The following is a 19,610-nucleotide window of genomic DNA, read 5'->3' on the forward strand; positions in this document are numbered from 1 at the left end:
ACTGACCACAAAGATGACTGACCATCATTACCAGCATGCACTCTCACTAGCAGGGATAAAAAATGAGATGGAGCGAAAGAGAAAAGACTGTGTAAAACAAAACTCATGTCTCCCAAATGACCAGTTGCCAGACTGCTCTCCCTCCTCTCTGTTGGCGTAAGAGAGCACATTAAATCAAACAATTCCCCCTCTGAGTGTGCAAAAAGCCAAAAGGGTTATATTTACAAAACAGTGGGTACAGGCAATGCTCATTATTGTGACGTGGCATCTTCCCTAAGCTGTTTCTCTGTCTACATTTCCAGTAACACTCAACAACTCACCGGGGAACCAAAGCAGAAGTTGCCAAACAGATCAATAATTCATCCATCCAAAACAGATTTTTACAATGAATTGCAAAAGCAAAGCTGATGGTGGAAAATACATGTTTAAATCATACAAAACAAACAAACAACAACGAAGAAAAAAAAGAAAAGAATTCTGTTTCAATGATCGCCCTCGTTTACCTGCTTCTTTGGAGAGTTGTGTGAAGGCCTCCACTCCTTTCTCTCCATAGCTGCCCTCTGAGGCGATGGTGGAGACGTAAGTCCAACCCAGGGCTCGGATGATGTCCACCATGGCCTGGGCCTGGAATGAGTCTGGAGGAACCACCCGTGAGAAGAAGTCATAGCGCCTGTCGTCACTCAGCTCCGGGGCTGTTGACGCATAGCTGATCTGTGGGATCTTGAAGAGAAGAATTGGGGTCGGGGAGGGGAAGGGAAGGTTTACTCATGTGTTGATGCTATTCTGGTGACAGATCATAGGTGGATGCTGAGGTGACTGCTCTGAAATATCACATTTTTTAATTGCTGATGTGTCTGAAATCACCTCCTATTTTCTACGAGGCACTAGATTTCTGCACAGTATGCCCTCAATTCAGTGCCCACAATGGAACAAAAAAGTAGCGTCGAAGGCATGTGTACTACATTTCTGCTAGCAATACCACAATGTACAGTGTATTCATCACACTGCACATCTATCACACATATAACACATACGGAAGCTACAGCGCTCTGGTCAGAGCTTAACAAACAAGATACCAGGTGTTAATTAATGAGCTTTAGAGGTGCTAGTGGCTAACTTGCTGCAGGCTGTGACGTCATAATGAACGTACAGACATGAGAGTGCCACCAATCTTCCCATCTAACTCTCGGCAAGAAAGCATATTTCCCAAAATGTCAAGCTATTCCTTTAATGCCAACATTAACATGTTTCACTTCACAATTCAACCTACATTTGCATATCTTATCATACATGACAGCTGTCAGATGGGCGTCACCCATATAAACAATATTTATCCCATTAATAAATAAATTCAAAGTCTGACGGAAGAACGCAAGCACTGCACATCACTCGCTTCTTTTGCCGCTCACACAGGGCGATGAAGACTGAGGTTGACAAAATAGCTTGCAATATAAATGAGCAATTCATTTTTCATATATTTCACATTATCTTGTCAAATGAACATCTAAGAATATATTCATATTATGTAATGCAATGCTTTACATAGCCTATATTGGGTCTGTTACCTGGGCAACCTACTGTGCTGTCACTTTCGTCTCTTAACATATCAGTGTAGTGTTACTGCAGAAATGTCTTTGCAGCAGTTTCCATGAACTAACAGCACAGCCTTGCATGTGCTCTCTTACGCTTCCCTCCTGGTGAGATCTCAGCGTGTCTTCATCACTATGCGGCATATCCAAATATAAAATGTGAGGAAATCGGTATCCGTGCTGCTTTTGCTTCTTCCATTTCATCCTCCATTGACCCAGGCTAACAGCTATGCTAAGCTAACATGGTACATGAAACAGGCTCCAATATATGGTCCGTGTAGGTCTAACAGGTGGCATCGGTTTGCAACAATATTGAAAAATGTAGCAATATAACACATTATTGACTCACAATTCAGCAAAAACAAAAGCACTGGATCAAAAATCTTGACTCAAGGTCCCCTTACTACCCTTTTGTGCTGCTTTCAACCACATGACAAGAGTTTGCTCAGTTGCCATGATGTGCAAGTATGGCACTTAAGTCTGATTGACAAAACAATTTTTTAGTTAAATTGTTTTCTCTTCCTCTTACAAGCCTTTCTGGAACTTTGAGTTGCATCTTGCAATCTTTTCAGCTGTCAAGTCTTTCAACAAAGGGGTCCTAATGTGCCCAAAGACCCAGATTTAGGTCACATGATAGCTAGGTGGTAAATGGTAAATGGCAAATGAAATCTAACACAAGTCTGACTGGAGTTGCTGGAGTGTGAACTTCCCCAAAACAAGAAGCAGGATTGAGCTGCTATCATTACTCTAAATTCTGCACCAAAATGCAGCTCCAAACTCTTGACATACCAAGAATCTTTATTCTTTAAGCCTCATGCAGACCTCATCAACATTAAGAAATGCAATGCTTTACAGGCCAGCTGCTGCCTATTACACTTACTAAGATAAGATTTGACAGTTGCTTTTCAGAGGAGGGGTTTAGTGAAGGATCAATTAACACTATCAACTAACAACTGAACACATACTATCAACTGAATGGTGGACGTGTAGATAACTTGGATTATCTCATAACAGGCTGAATCAATGAAGCTCTTTAGAAAGATGCAAGATGGTGATTTTCCCTAATGTTTGTGAAGCTCATTAATAGTCTGCAGGTGTTCTCGCCCTCAAAACCTCTTTAGATTGCTCTGGATTTTAGCCAAGCTAGCAGTATTGCTCTGAGATGAGGATGTCGATCTGCGAGTTGGTCTGTCTGTCCACTTTTCCTCTAGGGCCACCAGGAAGTTAACATTCATAGCCTTGAGTGAAGTGTCTCTAAAGCTATTGGATGGACTGCCATGAAATCTGGTAGACACATTTATCTCCCCCTCTGGGTGAATAACAATAACTTTGGTGACCCCTTAACTTCTCTTGTAGTGCCATCATCACTCTGTCTTTTGTGATTTCGAGGTAAGCAAGACGATGGTCATGGTAAAACTATACCTGCTTTGCATCAGCATGTTAATGTTGTCACTGTGAGTATTTTAGCATGCTGCTGTTAGTGTTGAACTCAAAACACCACTCTGCCTAAACTGATAATAGCGTGACTGTTGACTCTTTGTCTTCAGACAGAACATGAAGGGAATTTTACAAGCTTAAGAAGTCAATGCAAAGATGTTATTAGATGCAAAGTCACACAGAATGATGCAGATTGTGAGCTTGTTAGTTGTTAGTGTTTCTACTTGAGAGAAAAATCTACGTATATCCCAGGGCTTTATATTTCATAAACATACAGACATGAGAGGAAAAAGGAGAGAGACTGGAGAGAAATAGCACAAAGAGCCAAAGTTTCTAGTGAGAGGCTGAGCTGAACAAAAACACACAGGCACACTCCCACAGACATGGCCATTGTGCCAGATTTTAGCAAAATAGCTTCCTAGCTAACGTCTGTGCAGCTGGTACAGTACGCATCCACTGTTTTTCCAACCTACTTTTGACTTTAACTTTTGTGTTAACAAAGGGCCTTTGAACTGACTGCATACCACACTTAGGAGGCTGTGAGACACCCACTGAACATACAGCTGGGAAATAGCATGCTAGCTCGCTAATTCTCATCTCATTTGTGGTTTGATAAACAGTAAACTCATCACATTCAGTGGCCCATATGCTATTTTCCAAGCTACACATAATACGGCCTCTATGCTTACACCAGACACCCACTGAACATACAGTGGGGAGTAGCATGCTAGCTAGCTAATTCTTGTCTTACGTCTGGTCTGATAAACAGTAAATTAATCACATTTAGTGCCCCATATGCTCTTTTCCAAGCTACACACAATACAGCTTCTATGCTTACGCCAGACACCCACTGAACAAACAGTTGTGAAATAGCATGCTAGGTAGCTAAATCGTGTCTCATCTGTGTTCTAAAGCATCAAATTCCCAATATGCTATTTTCCAGGCAACTGTAGCTGTCATGTTTCACCTGAGTGCAGTTATCATGGGAACACAGCCGTTGAGGCTTTTGGCATTTGAAAGTGGGCATAGTTTCATCTAAAGTAGGTGAATTTGGTGCGAACAATGCAAGGTTTCACTTTGTGTCTCAATGCACTTTCAGTCATTTCATACAAGCTGAACATCTTGGAAAAGTATAAAAAGTAAGCAGGATCTGACTGAATTTCCATTTTACACGTGAGCTTCTATAATGAATAAATCAAACACCCTGTATAAACTAAATCAGTTGATCAAGGGATCCAGTATCAGATTGCTCATAGTAGGCCTACTGCTTGATAAAGTCTTAAATATCTTATCAGCAACTGTGTTTGAGGTCTTGAAACTGCAATCACAACTGGTTTGCGTGACTGGGATCAAAATGGCTACCTTCCAGACAGGTGGATGCACAAGCAGGAGTAGACATCACCCCGCGCAGCACCTCATCACAAAGTCTAATCTAAGCACTGTATGAATGCCATCCATTTCTGTTAGCGTGATCAAAAAGAGCCGGACACTGGGGAAACACAGGAATGAGGACACAGCAGCTCGCTGATGGGATTGCTTCAACTCACAGAGTGTGAGTTATAGCTTTGACCCACAACTCAAAGGGAGTCAACCGCACAAAGCTGACAAATTGTGGAGCAGAGGAAGAGGTCAAGCTCAAGACGACTCAATACGTTTCAAGTCACCGAAAAAACAAAAAAAACAAAACCATACCAGCTGCAAACACGAAATCTGTGATGCAATTAAAGAAATTCACAGGTGGGATTGCTGCTGCGATGTCACAAGTTAAATCACTTCAGGGCTGCCTAAATTGACTGTACTGGGTCAAAGAAGAAATACAGCAAAGTAATGGAAAAGCAACAGCAACAGTGATTTGCATGTAAAAAGACTCCTTTCTAAAAAGTGATGCATCTATTTTGAACATTTCATGGAGGATGTATTTTAACAGAGCTTCTGTGGTAATACTATGGAGCCAAAAGGTGTTATGGGTTTGTTGAATCACGTCCTGTCTTTGCCTCAGCTGGGACAGAAAGCTGCTTGAACATTTGTCTCTCTGGAGATTTTTGCTGCAGGGAACCATTTAAAGATGGTGATGTCTTTTCTCTTTGTGCCATACTTGCACCCTGTTGATATAATTTCTCCACTCCTTATTCCCCAGGAATCTACACCTCCTTGCAGTACAAACATTAATGTTTTCAGCCTGCGCTTTTTAAATTAGCACTTTGACCTCCAGGTAACAAAGGTGCTAAATCTTGATTGATAAAATGTCGAGGTTTGAGGATTAAACTAGCTGGAATTACGATAAAAGGAGATGCTGACTAACTAATACCGATTAGAAACTAACACCTTTGATTTTTCTATCTGGTAGCTAATGGGCTACAAACGAAGTGAAATAAAATTAGTAATTTAACCTTCTTTATGAGAAGTGAATTGAATTGATATCTTACGAAGCTGATTAAGTCTTTCTCAGTAAATTACAAGCAACAAAGTTTAGCTTTTCCACTTCAGTCATGGTTGCTTGATTGATCCCCAGAATGGTTTCAACTAAATAAGCTCTTGTTGCAACAAATTGCAGCAGATTTGAATTCTGTGGGTTGATAAAGTAGAAATAATCAGGCGGAGAGAATGGATATTTTATCAACACTTTTGACTCATTTTCTGTAAATAATTAGCTTAGAATGAGTCAAGGATTATTTCTCGTAATCCTTTATCTATATTAGGAATTTGCCCATTTCACAGTTGCACTTTACACTGCTTGCAATTCTCCATATTTCATCAAGACACTTTAAATCTTTTGTGAAATATGGCATTGCACATAACAACATGGTCTCTGCTTCAGTGGCAACAAGGTGAATGAGCATCGACAAGGGCTACATTGACCATGAAGTGATCATGAGCAACTGAATTCAGGCCAAGAAAGAATGATTAACGATGCCCCCTTTCAGTACCACAATTACCCAAAGCTGATGTCTGGCACCTGTCATGTGCAGTACAGATCAACGTGAGGATTGCTAAGGATAATCGCCTGGCTTGCTCTTGAATGTATCTGAGCTGACAGGATCGATGGAAGGAAAACACAGAGGTCTGTTATAGGGGACACTGTTTTATTGATTTACCACCACAAAGTGCTCCAGCCGCCCTGAATAAAAATCGGCTGCTGAAGTTTAAAGAAGGTTAAGAAAAAAGAAGGCAGGGGGAGGGAGGTGGGAGGTGGGAGGTGCTGGGGGAGGGTGGCAATCTGCTTATTGACGTTAAATGAGAATTTCAACCTGGCTGTTTAAGAGGAGAGGTGACTAAGTGAGGTTGTGTAAAGGTTAGACACGTTCACGGTGAGCGGGAATGCCAGGTGAAGTTAATTAGAGCGCCTTGGCCTTTCCGTTGCATTTTCACATACAGCAGCCCACAAGCAACACAAGCGGCTCTAAAGAAAGGTGAGAGACTGTAATGTTTTAACTGCCCTGCTCTGCTAATGTGAAGGTGATGATTCGGACTTGCTGAGAGCAATATGTGCAGATGCAGCGAGCTGTGCTGCTCTGCTCCGTCTTTCCTCTAATGTCAAAAAGAAATGTTTTTGAAGAAAAATAGGCAGCATATGGCACACCACCACTCTCAGTTGGGGTAATGGCAACCATCTATCCTTGCCATCTGAGAGGAGGAAAATCCGCAGATATGATAAGACAGGCTGTCTCCACAGAAAACAGAAGGGTATGACAGTCCATGAGTTCTTAAGCAAAAACTCAGACAAAAAAAAAAAAGGCCATCTTTCCAAACGCAGAGCTTTTTCCTGTAAAAGGCAGCTCTGAGCAGACACCATAGGTGTCAAACATTAGGCAAATAAAACTAGAGCGTTGTCCAGACAGGGTTTGGTACCCATTAATCCAAAAGCAACGCTCAACATAGCTGCAAATGAACTGTGAGTGGCAGAGCTGAAATGTTTCCCATGAATGGCTTTAACTGGAGCGAGGGCGGTCAGGCAGTTTCTGTTGCAGGAATCCCTGCGCCTCTATTTGCTGCATGATTAGCTTCTAAGTATATCTTGACATCAGTCAGCTCCACTCGGCTGTTTGCAACAATCTCCGCGGTGATGGCGGAAATGACAGCGGGTTCTGACAGACCCGAATCTAACCCCATGCTGTCTGTGGCCGGACGCCAGTGCACAGATTGTCCTCATGACACCAGCACAATGACACACACACACACAAACTCTAAGTACAATGCTATGAACTGGCCAAGGGGCCATTTTGAAAGCAATTCAAAAACTACACACCCCGCCCATAATGGAATAAATATTTGCTCACAAAAAACATCCCCAGTCAGAAGATTTATTTGGAGCTCCACTGCCAGGCGCTGTAAACCAGCGACGGTCGATATCCTATAAACAAAATAATACAGTACGATAAACAGGCCTATAAAGATACTGAGCAGTTATCAAGTTTTACATCTTTCCGGCTAAATCAAGATTCAGCGGCTCTGCCACAACGGGGGCATCAGACAGCTATCGGTTTGCATTCAGACAGCAGTGCCATTTGTTAGCAGGGCAGAGGTAATGACTGTGTCCATACATGCAACCTCAGGCTGGGCTTTTGTAATCTCTCTTCACCAGAGCATGGTACTGCCAACACAGCCGAGGGGGCAGGGAGGAAGGGCGGGGGAAACCGACAGCTTTCCCTCCCTTTCTCTGTCACTCTCTCCCCCTCTCTTCCTGCCCATCTGTGTCTCTCACCCTCGCTCAAACCCTCCTTTTGTGAAGGCTGTGTTTCCTCATTGTGCCCTCACACAACCTGTGACTTTGGGTCTCGCCGCCCCTCTGTGTGTTTCATCCCCATCGGAGAGAGACGAGTGAGCCTCATCTTCCTGTGCATCTCTCCCTCCTTCCCCGTCATCTGTCTGCATGCAGACACGCCCACACAGATGATCAGCAGACACTTCCTGCCCAGAGAGGTCCTCGGGCTGCCAGTCTACCCCCAAGCCCAGCCACCCAAATTTCCCCTCCCCACTGTCCTTGGTCTTTCTCTTTTCACACCCATTTTCTCCATATGTTTCATTTAAACCTTTGCTCCTACAAAGCACAGCCAGGTATGACTAATTAACAGATATCTGTTGTTGGACATGTAAAGTCAGTAGGTTTTTGTTTGAAAGGGTTTTTTAATCAGCAATGTATCTGCAAGCTGTTCACTGCCAATGCAAAACAATATGTGTGGAAGGTTCATATCCAACTGTGGCAACTTGAGTGATGATGATTATCATTTTTATGGTCATGTTTAAGAAACTGCAAGCTTTGATTAAACCTGCATCAAAGTTCCTCTCCTGACGCTGAATGAACCCCTAAAAACTCATCAAAATGACATGTTTTTATGTTTTTTGCATGAAAAAAATCCCTTGGTTTAGTATGCACCGATCTATGAAAATGCAGATAGTCCCCGCCTCTATCTCCACCCACCCCTCCGCTGCTCGCCTGCAGCTCAAGCAGACCTGCTCACTTTCAACTCTGTTAATCAGACACACAATCCTCTGCTTGTTTTTTGTTTTGCTAGCTACTGTTCTCATGGCAAGTGGTAATTAGGAGGAATTCAGTCGTACAGTACATGTTTGAGGCAGAAACCAAATCCAAAGGGAAAGAAGTGCAGTTATACAGGGTCATAATATATTTAATGTGTCTCTATAACGTTAGCAACATGATAACATGAGCCTTCAGCTTGACTGCATTATCAAGCAGCTAATAATGTGTGTAATATGGAAAGTCTCACCTTGCAAGATGACCGGACTGATTCCTTAAGTGCGTAATGTATGAAACATTGGCTGTCTGAATCTGTGTTTTTGAGATTTGTACACTGCATTTTCAATGTGGAAACGCTCAGCCGTGATGCTGACTGTATATTCCGCTCATAATATGTTTTGTAGCATGTAAAAAACACCATCTGGACATGTTAACAAGGACAGAAACAACCTGTACACACGACATATAACCTTATAAAGTTGATACAGCAAAGGGAGAGATCTAACTCCAGTATTCTCTTTTAGCTCTGTTTTGGTCACCACCAACTCCTGAGAAAAATATCTATATGGTTCTGGTAAAATATTTCAATATGTCCATAATCCTTCACAAACCAAGTGTTTTACCTGCCTAAACTTAAAATTTCAGCGTCAAAGGCCTATGCTTTGTACGGTCAACCATCCTCCCTAAGACATGTCGTCAGTATGGGAATGTCACACTTGCTGTAACCCAGGCAGCAACCCCTGTTTCTTCCATGGAAAACGAAAATTAGACATTAATAGATGCATTTTGCAGTAGATACTTCTGTTTCATTCCCTCTCCCTCAAGCTCCTCACCAAGACCAGCCTCTCACATCACACGCCCACTACATCTCTCCACGGTTTTACAGCCAGTTATTCTACAAGGACCTTACCTGAATAGTGTTTAACCAGTCTGGATGTTTACTGTAATTTGCAGTAGCTTTTTGCTACAGGAATCACAAACACCACCCTCTCAGAGTTGCCCACACTGCTGAACTAGCCTTGGTGTTACATGACAGAAAGTTAGGCTTTCATAATCCTTTATCTAACACGACCTTCCACCGTCTCCTTCTTTCCACCCACTTCTCTTTTTCCCAGTTGATTCCCTCACCCTCCGTCTCTCCCGCTCACTCTGTGCCAGTCCCCTGGGCGGCTCCAGTGCTCTGCGCCGGGCCTGAGCTCTTGCATGGCTGCCCTGCCAGAGTGTATTTTAAGACAACCAGCATGTTCCTCCATGGGTATAGAGGCTAGGTATGACTCACAAATCAGATATTTGACCAGGAGAGCCACACAGTAGAGTAGAGCCGAAGCGTGGGAGGAAAGTGTGGATAGCTCACAAAGGCAACCTGACCGACCTCCATCTTTCCATCTGGTAAACAGACTGCTATTTCAACTCTATTGGTATTTCAAAGAGATAATCGTTTCCCAAAACCAAATAGCTCTCAAAGCCTCATTGGAGAAGAGTCTGCACCGAGGAGAGGCCCAACATCTACTGTATGGGGCGTACTGTAAAGGTGTAGTGCTGCTTTTACAAATACATGTCATAAATGGAGCCTGCTGACTTAATGATCTCATCTCTCAAGCTGGCATGACAGTCAAGCTTTTATGCTCATCACTCATGAGAGTTATTTTGTACAGATACAGTATCTCTACAAGTCATTTTGTAAAGCGTCTTTTGACTTAGGCTTCACACAAAGCGAGGCCCTGCAGAGAACAATGCAGTTCAGCAGAACAGCCTTGATCACCGTGGCTGTGCTGTGTGCTCTCCTGGTGCGACAGAAACTCATGGAGTCACGGTAAGAATAAAACATAGCCTGCAGGTTTATGACTAAGTGTTATCAAATGTATTCCTTTATATCCACAGGATCTCACATTACAGATGGCTGTATTGATTTTTCCTGCCTGCAAAGTGCACTGGACGCAGCTTTATTTTCTCTACTGTGGTCTTTGCAGCCTGCATGATAACTTAATTTTTTCTCTCAGAGACATCTGAAATATCAATAAACCAATACTGAAATATGCATACTATTATGTCTTAAGCAAGAGAAAAAAAAAGGACTGTTCTTTCATGACAGACATACAAATACAAACGTCGGTTTTGGGAATTGTTGGTGTGTGCAACATCTTCACATCCCTGCTCTGAGCAATCACAATGTGCCAATGACATTCATCAAAGAGCAGCCATAGGTGCATCTTTTTCCCACCTACACGTGGAACATGCAGGGTCTGACACATTCATTGTCAGTCGTGCACCTGCAACACTCTGACCTGCATCCCAATGATTCCCTCTGTACTATCCCCCATCTCTCCCTGTATAGCTCTCTCTTCAGACTCGACAGAGCATCATCACTGGGCCCATTTCTCCCCTAATAGCGCAGACAATGCAGGCAAGCCTCCTCGATCTTATCTTTCTTCTCTGTCTGCTCCTCACAAAGAATTCTTGAGCAGGGGCATGTAATTACGTACTGATCACAGCAGTGGAAAATATCACAGATATCCTATTCCTTCTGTTAGTGTGTCTGAGCCCCCACTCGATGCCATGCATTTGAGATATATGTAGCAGCTAAGAACAGAATGTTTTAATGGGCAGTTATCCACTCGCTTGGCATTGCCTGTAGTGCGTCCTTGAACCTCTCCCAGAGCTGACATTATAGCATCTTATCAGCAACACCTGCATTCATAACACACGCCAAATCCACTGTCAGCCCATATGGATCTTTGTGTCAGATGGGTTGCAAATGTTAACAAGAATGTGCAGATGAATTCACTTCCCTGCAATAGTCTCACACATGTATTTGAATAGCTCAAACTGATGTAATGCCTGTTGTTTTGTTTGTCACAGATTATACTATGCAGTGTGGTAACTGCAATGATTTTCGCCGGGAGCTGTTTGGAGATGAACGTATGCAGCCATAGCGAAATTTACGCAGAGCCGACATTCTTATGTTACAGGAAATAAGCAGGATTAGCTGCTTAAACTGCCTTTCACCGTAAGACATTAACGCCCGTCGACCGGGGCTTTACAAAACTGGCATAATAACAAAGAACATTAAAATGTATAAAAGGGCAATAAAAGTAGAAAACACATTCACGAGAAAAGTAGTTAAAATTAAATGGAAGAACGAATGAAGGAATAAACAAACAAATACAGAAACAGCTAAAACAGTCAGAGTATAGCAGTATAAAACTTCAAGCAGGAAAAATGGAAAACATCCGATTATAAAAATGGTGATAAAAGTGATTTGAAAGACAACCTCGAATGTGGTTAAACAAAAGGAAAGTCTTCAAGGGAGGCCACTTCACAGTCAACTATAGGAGTTTAATTCCCTGAGTTAAGCTGCACAGGAAAGACCTTCCTCCAAGGCTTTATACAAATCTCGCCTCCTTCGCTGGGATTGGCAGACTCTAACAGGCCCTCACATTAACTATCTATAACCTGAAGCATTCTGATCATTGGAACTTGTTTGTGGCTCAGCTTGGCAGGCTCAATTCAGGACAATGAAATCCCTGCAGTCTATAGGTCCTAATGACAAAAGCACAGTCACTTTTCTTCCTCTGTCACTCTCAGCCTGAGGCTCTGAGGCTGAGGGCGACTCTTGAAGAAATAAAAGTTCTGCGAGGAGTCTGACCACAGCAAGATGTTTTCAATATGATCAGAAAGTCCAAAGAAAGTCTTGTAGGCAGTGAGCCGATGCAAAAATCGAGAATGTATGGTCTCATAGTGGTTAAAATTCTGTTGCATTTTAATGCTTGAGGCAAGAGCATGTAAAGTGAAAAGTTTTCTAAATGTAGAAGAAAAATGGAGATATGGTCCTGGTTAGTTTTGCAAATTATAGGGTTTTTTCCATCGCTTTCAAGCTGTGCAAGCATCTATCAGTCCACCACTTTGGTCCAGACTGAAATAGCTCAACAACTATTAGACGGATTATCATTAAATTTTGTCCAGAAATTCGTGCCACCCAGATGATAAATCCTGCTGACTTAGCGATCGTCTGTCATTTCTTCCAGTGCCACCAGCAGGTCAAAGTTCTCACTTATCCTGTGAAATATCTCAGTATCTTGATGACGTGCCGTGAAATTCTACAGAGAAAGCGATGGCCCACAAACAATGAATCTTAATGACTTTGGTGAGCCTCTGATTTTTGCTATAGCATGAGGTTGATATTTGGGATTTAGGGTCAACTATTGGATGGTACACCATGAAATTCAGCACAGAAATTCATGTCCCCATCAGGATGAATTGCAATCACTTCATAAACCGCTGACTTTTCATCTAGTACCATCATTAGGTGCAAAGGTTAACTATAATTTGTCCAGTACTTTAGTTAATGACAAAATAACTGCAAAGTTAATGACACTGCCATCAGCCACAGCTGTTCTTTGTGTTATTATACCTGCTAAACATCACCATGTTAGCACTGTCATTGTGAGCATGTTAGCATGTGCCCCACGGAGCTGTGTGACTATAGACGCTATAGTGTGTGACTATAGTCTTGGTGGATGCTTATCTGGTTTTGGGGGCTTTATTTTAAGCTTAATTCTACTGACTACAGTTGACTACTTAATTCTATTCATTGCATTTTAAAGGAGCATACAAGGGGTTTTGCAAGCTTCAGCCCATTTGCTACAAATTATGTGGACTTCACATGACAGCTGATGATCAGCAAACATTTTACAGCACGTGTTCTTTTCACCATAAAGACATTCATTGTCTTTCATTAATTTTGTGCAATATGAAAATATATTGGAGCTGTGTAATCAAAGCCAATTTATAGTTATGTGGTAATGAAGTGCAGACCCTCCAAATAAATCTGCCCTTGAACTGCATTACCACGCAATGATATCGTGACATCAGGCAAACACACAGACAAGATAAGATAGGATAAGATAAGATGAGATAATATGAGATAAGATGAGATAAGGCAGGATAAGATAAGACTTTATTGATGCCATGCCGGGGAAATGAAAATGTTACAAACAGCAATAATAGCAAGAATAAAAAGGAGCTGTCAGAAAAGAACAAATAGACAATAAAAAGGATAAAAATACAATCAACAATATATATGTGCATTATATAGAGTATGGAGTATTAAAAATAATATTGCCATGAGTATTTGAATTGCACATGTTAAAAATATGGATAATAAAATGCAGTCTTATGTGCTATTGCACAGTAGAAAAAGCATAAGCACAATGAAAAAAAATTGATGATCCTACGTTATGTTATATTATGATCCTTGAACCTCTGAAGGACTCTGTGACACCACTGCTACTACCAGTCAGCAGCGTTATGTGCTCTTGAGCAGCAAGGTATAAAGAAAAGTAGCTGTTGTAAAACTTGAAGTGAAGCTTATTAAAGTTTCTGTATATCGGCTATCTTCCAACCCTGCGGCTCACACTCACTCTGCTGGAAATTATCCTGTGTCCAGTCATGACCTGGCCACCCATAGACTCTGCTCGCTACTGCTGGTGCAGTGCATCACTGAGGGCATCTGACCTGGTAGTTTTCTCAGCAACACACTGAGCCAGACACACAGACAACACACAGTCAGAACAATGGACAATTGTCCAAAGAGCACAAGAAGCTTTTTCCGGTGCTGCACAAGCGGCCAACTCTCAAAGAACCGGACACAGTCTTTCAAATAGAGCTATTCTGTGTTAACAGACTTTCATTCTCACTGAGATCATGATTCATCAGAGCAAGTGTCTCGACTAATAGATAAAGAGCATTTATGTGGAATGTGTTTTCGTGACACGCATATTTCACATAACTTCCACCCGCACGAAGTGAAACAGAGTGTCAGAAGGCTGCACACTGACATGTATTTCAGAGGCAGAATCAGAGAAGCGCAACAGACGCCAGATCAGACAATTACCCTCAGACAAGTTAACCAGCCGAAACAGGAATGGGTCCTGTCGAATACAATGGATCTGTCACACACCACTACTGAAGGGTTATCTTTATTTTCAACAAGAGCACCAACACGCAACTTTCTCAAAACAGCTCATGTGGATCTCGGGTCTCCCATAACACAATCTGTGAAATGAGCTGAACTCAGATCTTAGACATGTATTCAGAGGGACTGTTTCATATGTGAGGTATATCAAGCATAGATTTTACATACGCATTCTGTGTTTACAAGAACTTTTCGCCTTCAGCGTAAGCAATGTGACTCAAGCACCAATAAAAAAAAAAATGATGACAGAGTTCAGAGAAGGAAAACTCCTTCATAGCATATTATTGAAGCTTGACCTACAAATACAACAGCAAGAGCGCATAATGTGAACTGCATATGGCCTAAACAGATACAACTATAACATTATCATCGGAACATGAATTGGCACAGAAAAACGCATCAAAGTCAAGGCTGCTACAAACCATTTGTGCTATAACCCGCAGTGAGTGCATTCAAGTGCCTCGTGCTTATGTATTTCTTTATTTCGTCTTCATCACAGAACATTCAAAATCTCTGTGTGGATGGTTTCTCCAAATAAAAAGGTGTGATGAAGTTCCAACTGCACATAGGAACTGGAAAATTGCTTGAGCACTGAGAGTGTAAGATTATTGCCACCCTAAAGCACACATAGACACATTTTTATTACTTAGTTGGACACTGGAGATTCATGCCCTGGAGGCGTTAGCCTAACCTCAAACCTGCCACCAACTTCCTAATCCTAAGAGTAGCTTTAACTGACTGCTAAATCTAATGGTAACATTGTGGGGATCAGCTTTTTGTCCCCAAAGAAATGAGACCATGTAATGATCATTGCAAGGAGATATATATATATATATACACACACACTGTATATATAAACACACATACAAACGCACACACACACAGTCACTTGTTTTTGTCATATGCCTCGACTTCAGCTTGATTTATAGTTATACATTAAGAGGCTACAGCGTGTAGCAGCCAAAGCTATTGTGTAGGGTTTGTCATATCTGATGTGTGCCTTTTAATAAGTGTTCACTTTGGGACTACAGAGATACCACGTAGGGACGGCAAGAACAGTGATAGGTCAGTCTGGGGTGCTTGTGTTCAGCACTACAAGTTTTCGATGCTGGTGCAGATTGTTGATGGTGCAGACAAAATTCAGTTAAAGAAAGACTCAGCAGTCCTCTGCAACAACAAACATCTAGCAAAGACATCTCTGCAAACCCTGCTCTCTATCAGAGTGACCGAATGAATGTAAACAGGACGACTGAATGAGGAGCAGTCTCCGCTTCAGGTAATGAGACGAGGTGGAATAGGCATTTAACCCTGATGTAAGTCCAGTTCTACTGTATAAGTATTTGTGTAGCCCGCTGTTGCTCCATATCACAAAGAGAATGGATGAATATAAACAACAGTTACTGTGGAGAATGCAAATAAAACAATATGTGGCTTGAACACATGCAATAAGTCCTTCTAGTGCTGCAGTGGTGCCATCAATGAGTGAAATCTAACAGATACATAAATAAAAACGTACTGCGTCGATATCTATGGCAGGCTGTTAACCGTTTGTGTCAAGCATAAATTTTGCATGAATTCTCTGGAGACTTGTTCTTAACCATAACCACTACATCTCTAACGCCACCCTTACTGTCAGAAACCAGATCTTAGCCATGAAATTTACGTGTCAACCTTGTGAGGTCCAACTTCATGTCCTCATAATGTGAATACTTTATGGGATTTTTATCCCAATAATATAATACAACTACACACATACAGGCTTTAACAGGGAAACCTTCAGTATGAAGTATGAGTCGTAGATCAGGCTTGCACACTTGTAGTCCTTCAGCAAAATTCGTTTAGCCTTCCTAAATATTACATACATACATACATACAGGAGAGCAGGGAGACTGATGTTTGACTGATGCAACACAGAGAGGGTTTAGATTCCCAACACCTCAGAATATCTACTGGCAAATTTCACATTTCATTGGCCTTCGACCTCCAGGTAGAGAATGCATGACAGCTCTATGCATAATCCATTGATAAATGACATGCTATTGATCCTCTCAGGCTCGATGTTGGCCACATGTGAGTGCTTTAACAGCGATAAGGCAGTTAAAAAACCCTCCATTCTGTCACCGATAGCGTCTGTCCGGCAGTCAATTGTAGTTTAAACAACCCCGATTTGAAAGGAAAGAGCTTCCCTAATTTGCAAAAATGTCAGAGGTGATTGAGGTCTTCCCCCAAATCAATGTAACTGTCAGACGCAGGCGTTTCGGAGAGCACTTGAAATCCCACGGGATTAGCATCTGAAAACAGTTATCCTGTCAACCGATTTTTTATGTATGCTCCGGCTGCTGCGGCACAGCATACATTTCAAGCTCAAAAGAGCAGAGACACACAAATTTGTTCAAACAGCGCTCACACACCACTGCAGAGCCAGCCAACAAAAAAAAAAAAAAAAAACACTCGCCTAACATTATCTCAAGGGAAATACAGACAAAATGAAATTGGAGCTAATGAAACTGCAAAGTTCCACTCTTTCAATTTTCACATGTAAAATCAACAGGTATTTTAACATAACTACCCGAGGCCCATGCTGCACTCTAATAATTTAGTCTTCCTGTAAAAGTCCACACTGTGTTTTGGCTGATATAATGGTTATATATTACTATCTGTTGTTAGCAACTGATGCACCCTCAGGCTCTGCTGTAATAACACCACTGAAGGACAAGGAATGAATCCCGATGACAGTTTATTATGTATACTGTGAGAGAGCCCACTGAGCCCTGACATCGCAGAGACAAACACACACACACAAATGTGGTGAAACACATTCAGGCACATATAAGCACAGATGTTGAATTTAACGTATTTCATATGATTCAGTTCACTTACTTCAGGTGGTATCGAGCCATGAAGCTTGGTTTGGTCTAATCTGGTTTTTAACTCTCCACCATCAGTGTTGGAAAGTAACTAAGTACATTTACTGCGATTACTAACTACTAATAACATTTTACACATAAAATCAGCGTATAAAACATGATTCTTTTTTCATCTACATAGAAAAATAAACGCTACTTTAAGTAACTACACACTCATGCATCAGTAATAATAATAATCCAATAATAGAACACAATAGTGACACTTGCAGGATGAGTTTTTCTTCATTAGGATGGATGAGGATACTTCTTTTGTCACTGTCTGCCACTAAGATATCTGCCTCCAGCCAAAAACAATTGAGCTGAATGGGATCGCGATTGCGGCGCTGACTGCATTAAACAATTATTTTCGAAAATGCAACAACTAATTTCCGTGTCCAGAAACAATGTTGAAACAGGGGCACATAAAAGTGAAACGACTGGATCTGCAGTGCTCAATACACCAGAGGTAACTGAGAAAATATAAACAGTGTAGAAGAAGGACCATTGCTGTTTCTCCTCCCTCTCTTGCAGCTCTAGCTGGCGTGCGATGACTCCTTGTCTGTTTCTTGCTGCTCTTCAGTGGCATGCCCATCTACATTCGAGCCCTCACATGGACATGCAGTTTAAACAGAGCCTCGTGCCACCAGCCTCCAGGGACAGCAAGAAAGCCATGTGAGCAGTAGTCCCCCCCGTCCCTTTTAAGCTGGCAGCACACACTGCACAAAGTTCACTGTGTTTTAAGTTATTGTTGGAGTAGTCTTTTTGCATACACATGGATCTTAGCCTTTACTGTGTGAACTCAGTGAGACACTGAATATGAAGCTGTTGTTTATTAGACTTCCATGCAATTTTGTGCAAACATTCATGGTCCAGAAAGTGGATGAACCCTCCAGACTTTTCATCTGGTGCCACGATGGGGTTGACTTTTGTGGGTTTGAACATCTATGAGGTCGATTATCATGAATTTTGTTACACACATTTGCACACCCCAAAGGATGATTAAGAACTCCTTTAGTTCCTTCATAAGGTCAAAAATGTTTGTCCAATACTTTCCTTTATCATCAAATAGCTGCAACACTAACAACATTCTCGTCAAACAGTGCAAACTAAGATGGTGAGCGTTGTCACTGTGAGCATGTTAGCTCTAGCTCTGTGGTCAGTTGTGATCGCTCATGTGTTTAGCTGCAATCAGCACATGTTAGCATGCTAACACGCTAAACTAAGATGGTGAACATGGTAAACAATATGTGCTACATGCTAACATCAGCACTGGGCCTTACAGTGCAGCCTCATAGAGCCGTCACTATGGCTCCTGTTTCCATCAGTTTGCTCCCCTTTCCCTTAAAATGCAACACTTTTTATGTGTTGAGAGGGAATTCTCCCTGACAAGTAGATCCACAGGATTAGTCTTAAGTGCAATCTAATTTCTAAGGTTCCATGTGATTTCAGAGCCAGATGGGGAAAGTGTTGAGAAAGCGATAAAACAGAGAACAAAGCATGGAATCCAGGTCTGAGAGGAGCCACAACACATGCCTCCTTTTTGAAGCAGCAGACACTCTCACAGGCAGACTACAAGCAGCCTTTTAACAAATTCACTTAACTCATTTACCAGGATTTGAGGAACTGTGAGAACCAGAGTTTGCCTGGTAAACAGATCATATTTAAAAGGCAGATTTTCTTATTGATCTATACAGACATTTTGTGCTCGTATGAGGTTTTCTACAGTGAAAACAGACATGGATGTTATTTGGTTACACAGCACAGAAGTCTACTATGGCTGAGGGGCTTTGTAATTCGGGCTCTGTCCAGAATGTTGCATGGATCACAGATCACTGTGTTGAAACAAACTACAATGAGCCCTGTGATAATGCATTTCAGCTCACACTACAGCACTTTCTGCTGAAGCAACGGGGACATTTTTCCTTTCGGAGGGATGAGTGAGAGGCCGACCAGCAGCCAGCAGAGACCTCCTCATGCTTCTCCACTCATCCCCGTAAGAGGATCGGACGTAATGGGGTTTCCTCTTCTCTGGCTCCTTCTGCTCGCCAGATAAACTGCAGAAAACTTCCAACAAAGTCTAAGAGTGCTATTCTTGACACATTTTACAGTCATACTGACAATAAGTTTTGAAGGAACACTGGTGTGACCTCGATGTGAGCACAGCTAAGCTTTTAAGCAGGTGCCCTCTTCCCTCGTCTGATGCACTGGGAGAAAATGGGCCTGACTGA

The 19,610-nt window shown here is 41.9% G+C and overlaps 1 protein-coding gene across 1 annotated transcript in view; it reads right to left on the minus strand.

Annotated features, from left to right (window-relative positions):
* LOC143327591 (metabotropic glutamate receptor 7-like) overlaps positions 1–19,610 on the minus strand; it is a 62,943-nt gene that overhangs the window by 36,032 nt on the left and 7,301 nt on the right. Inside the window, exon 2 of the mRNA XM_076742031.1 lies at positions 504–720. Within this exon, the coding sequence (XP_076598146.1) occupies positions 504–720 (217 nt within the window). The remainder of the gene's footprint in view (positions 1–503; positions 721–19,610) is intronic.

This window comes from Chaetodon auriga, chromosome 10, assembly GCF_051107435.1.
Source record: "Chaetodon auriga isolate fChaAug3 chromosome 10, fChaAug3.hap1, whole genome shotgun sequence".
NCBI classification, from domain to species: domain Eukaryota; kingdom Metazoa; phylum Chordata; class Actinopteri; order Chaetodontiformes; family Chaetodontidae; genus Chaetodon; species Chaetodon auriga.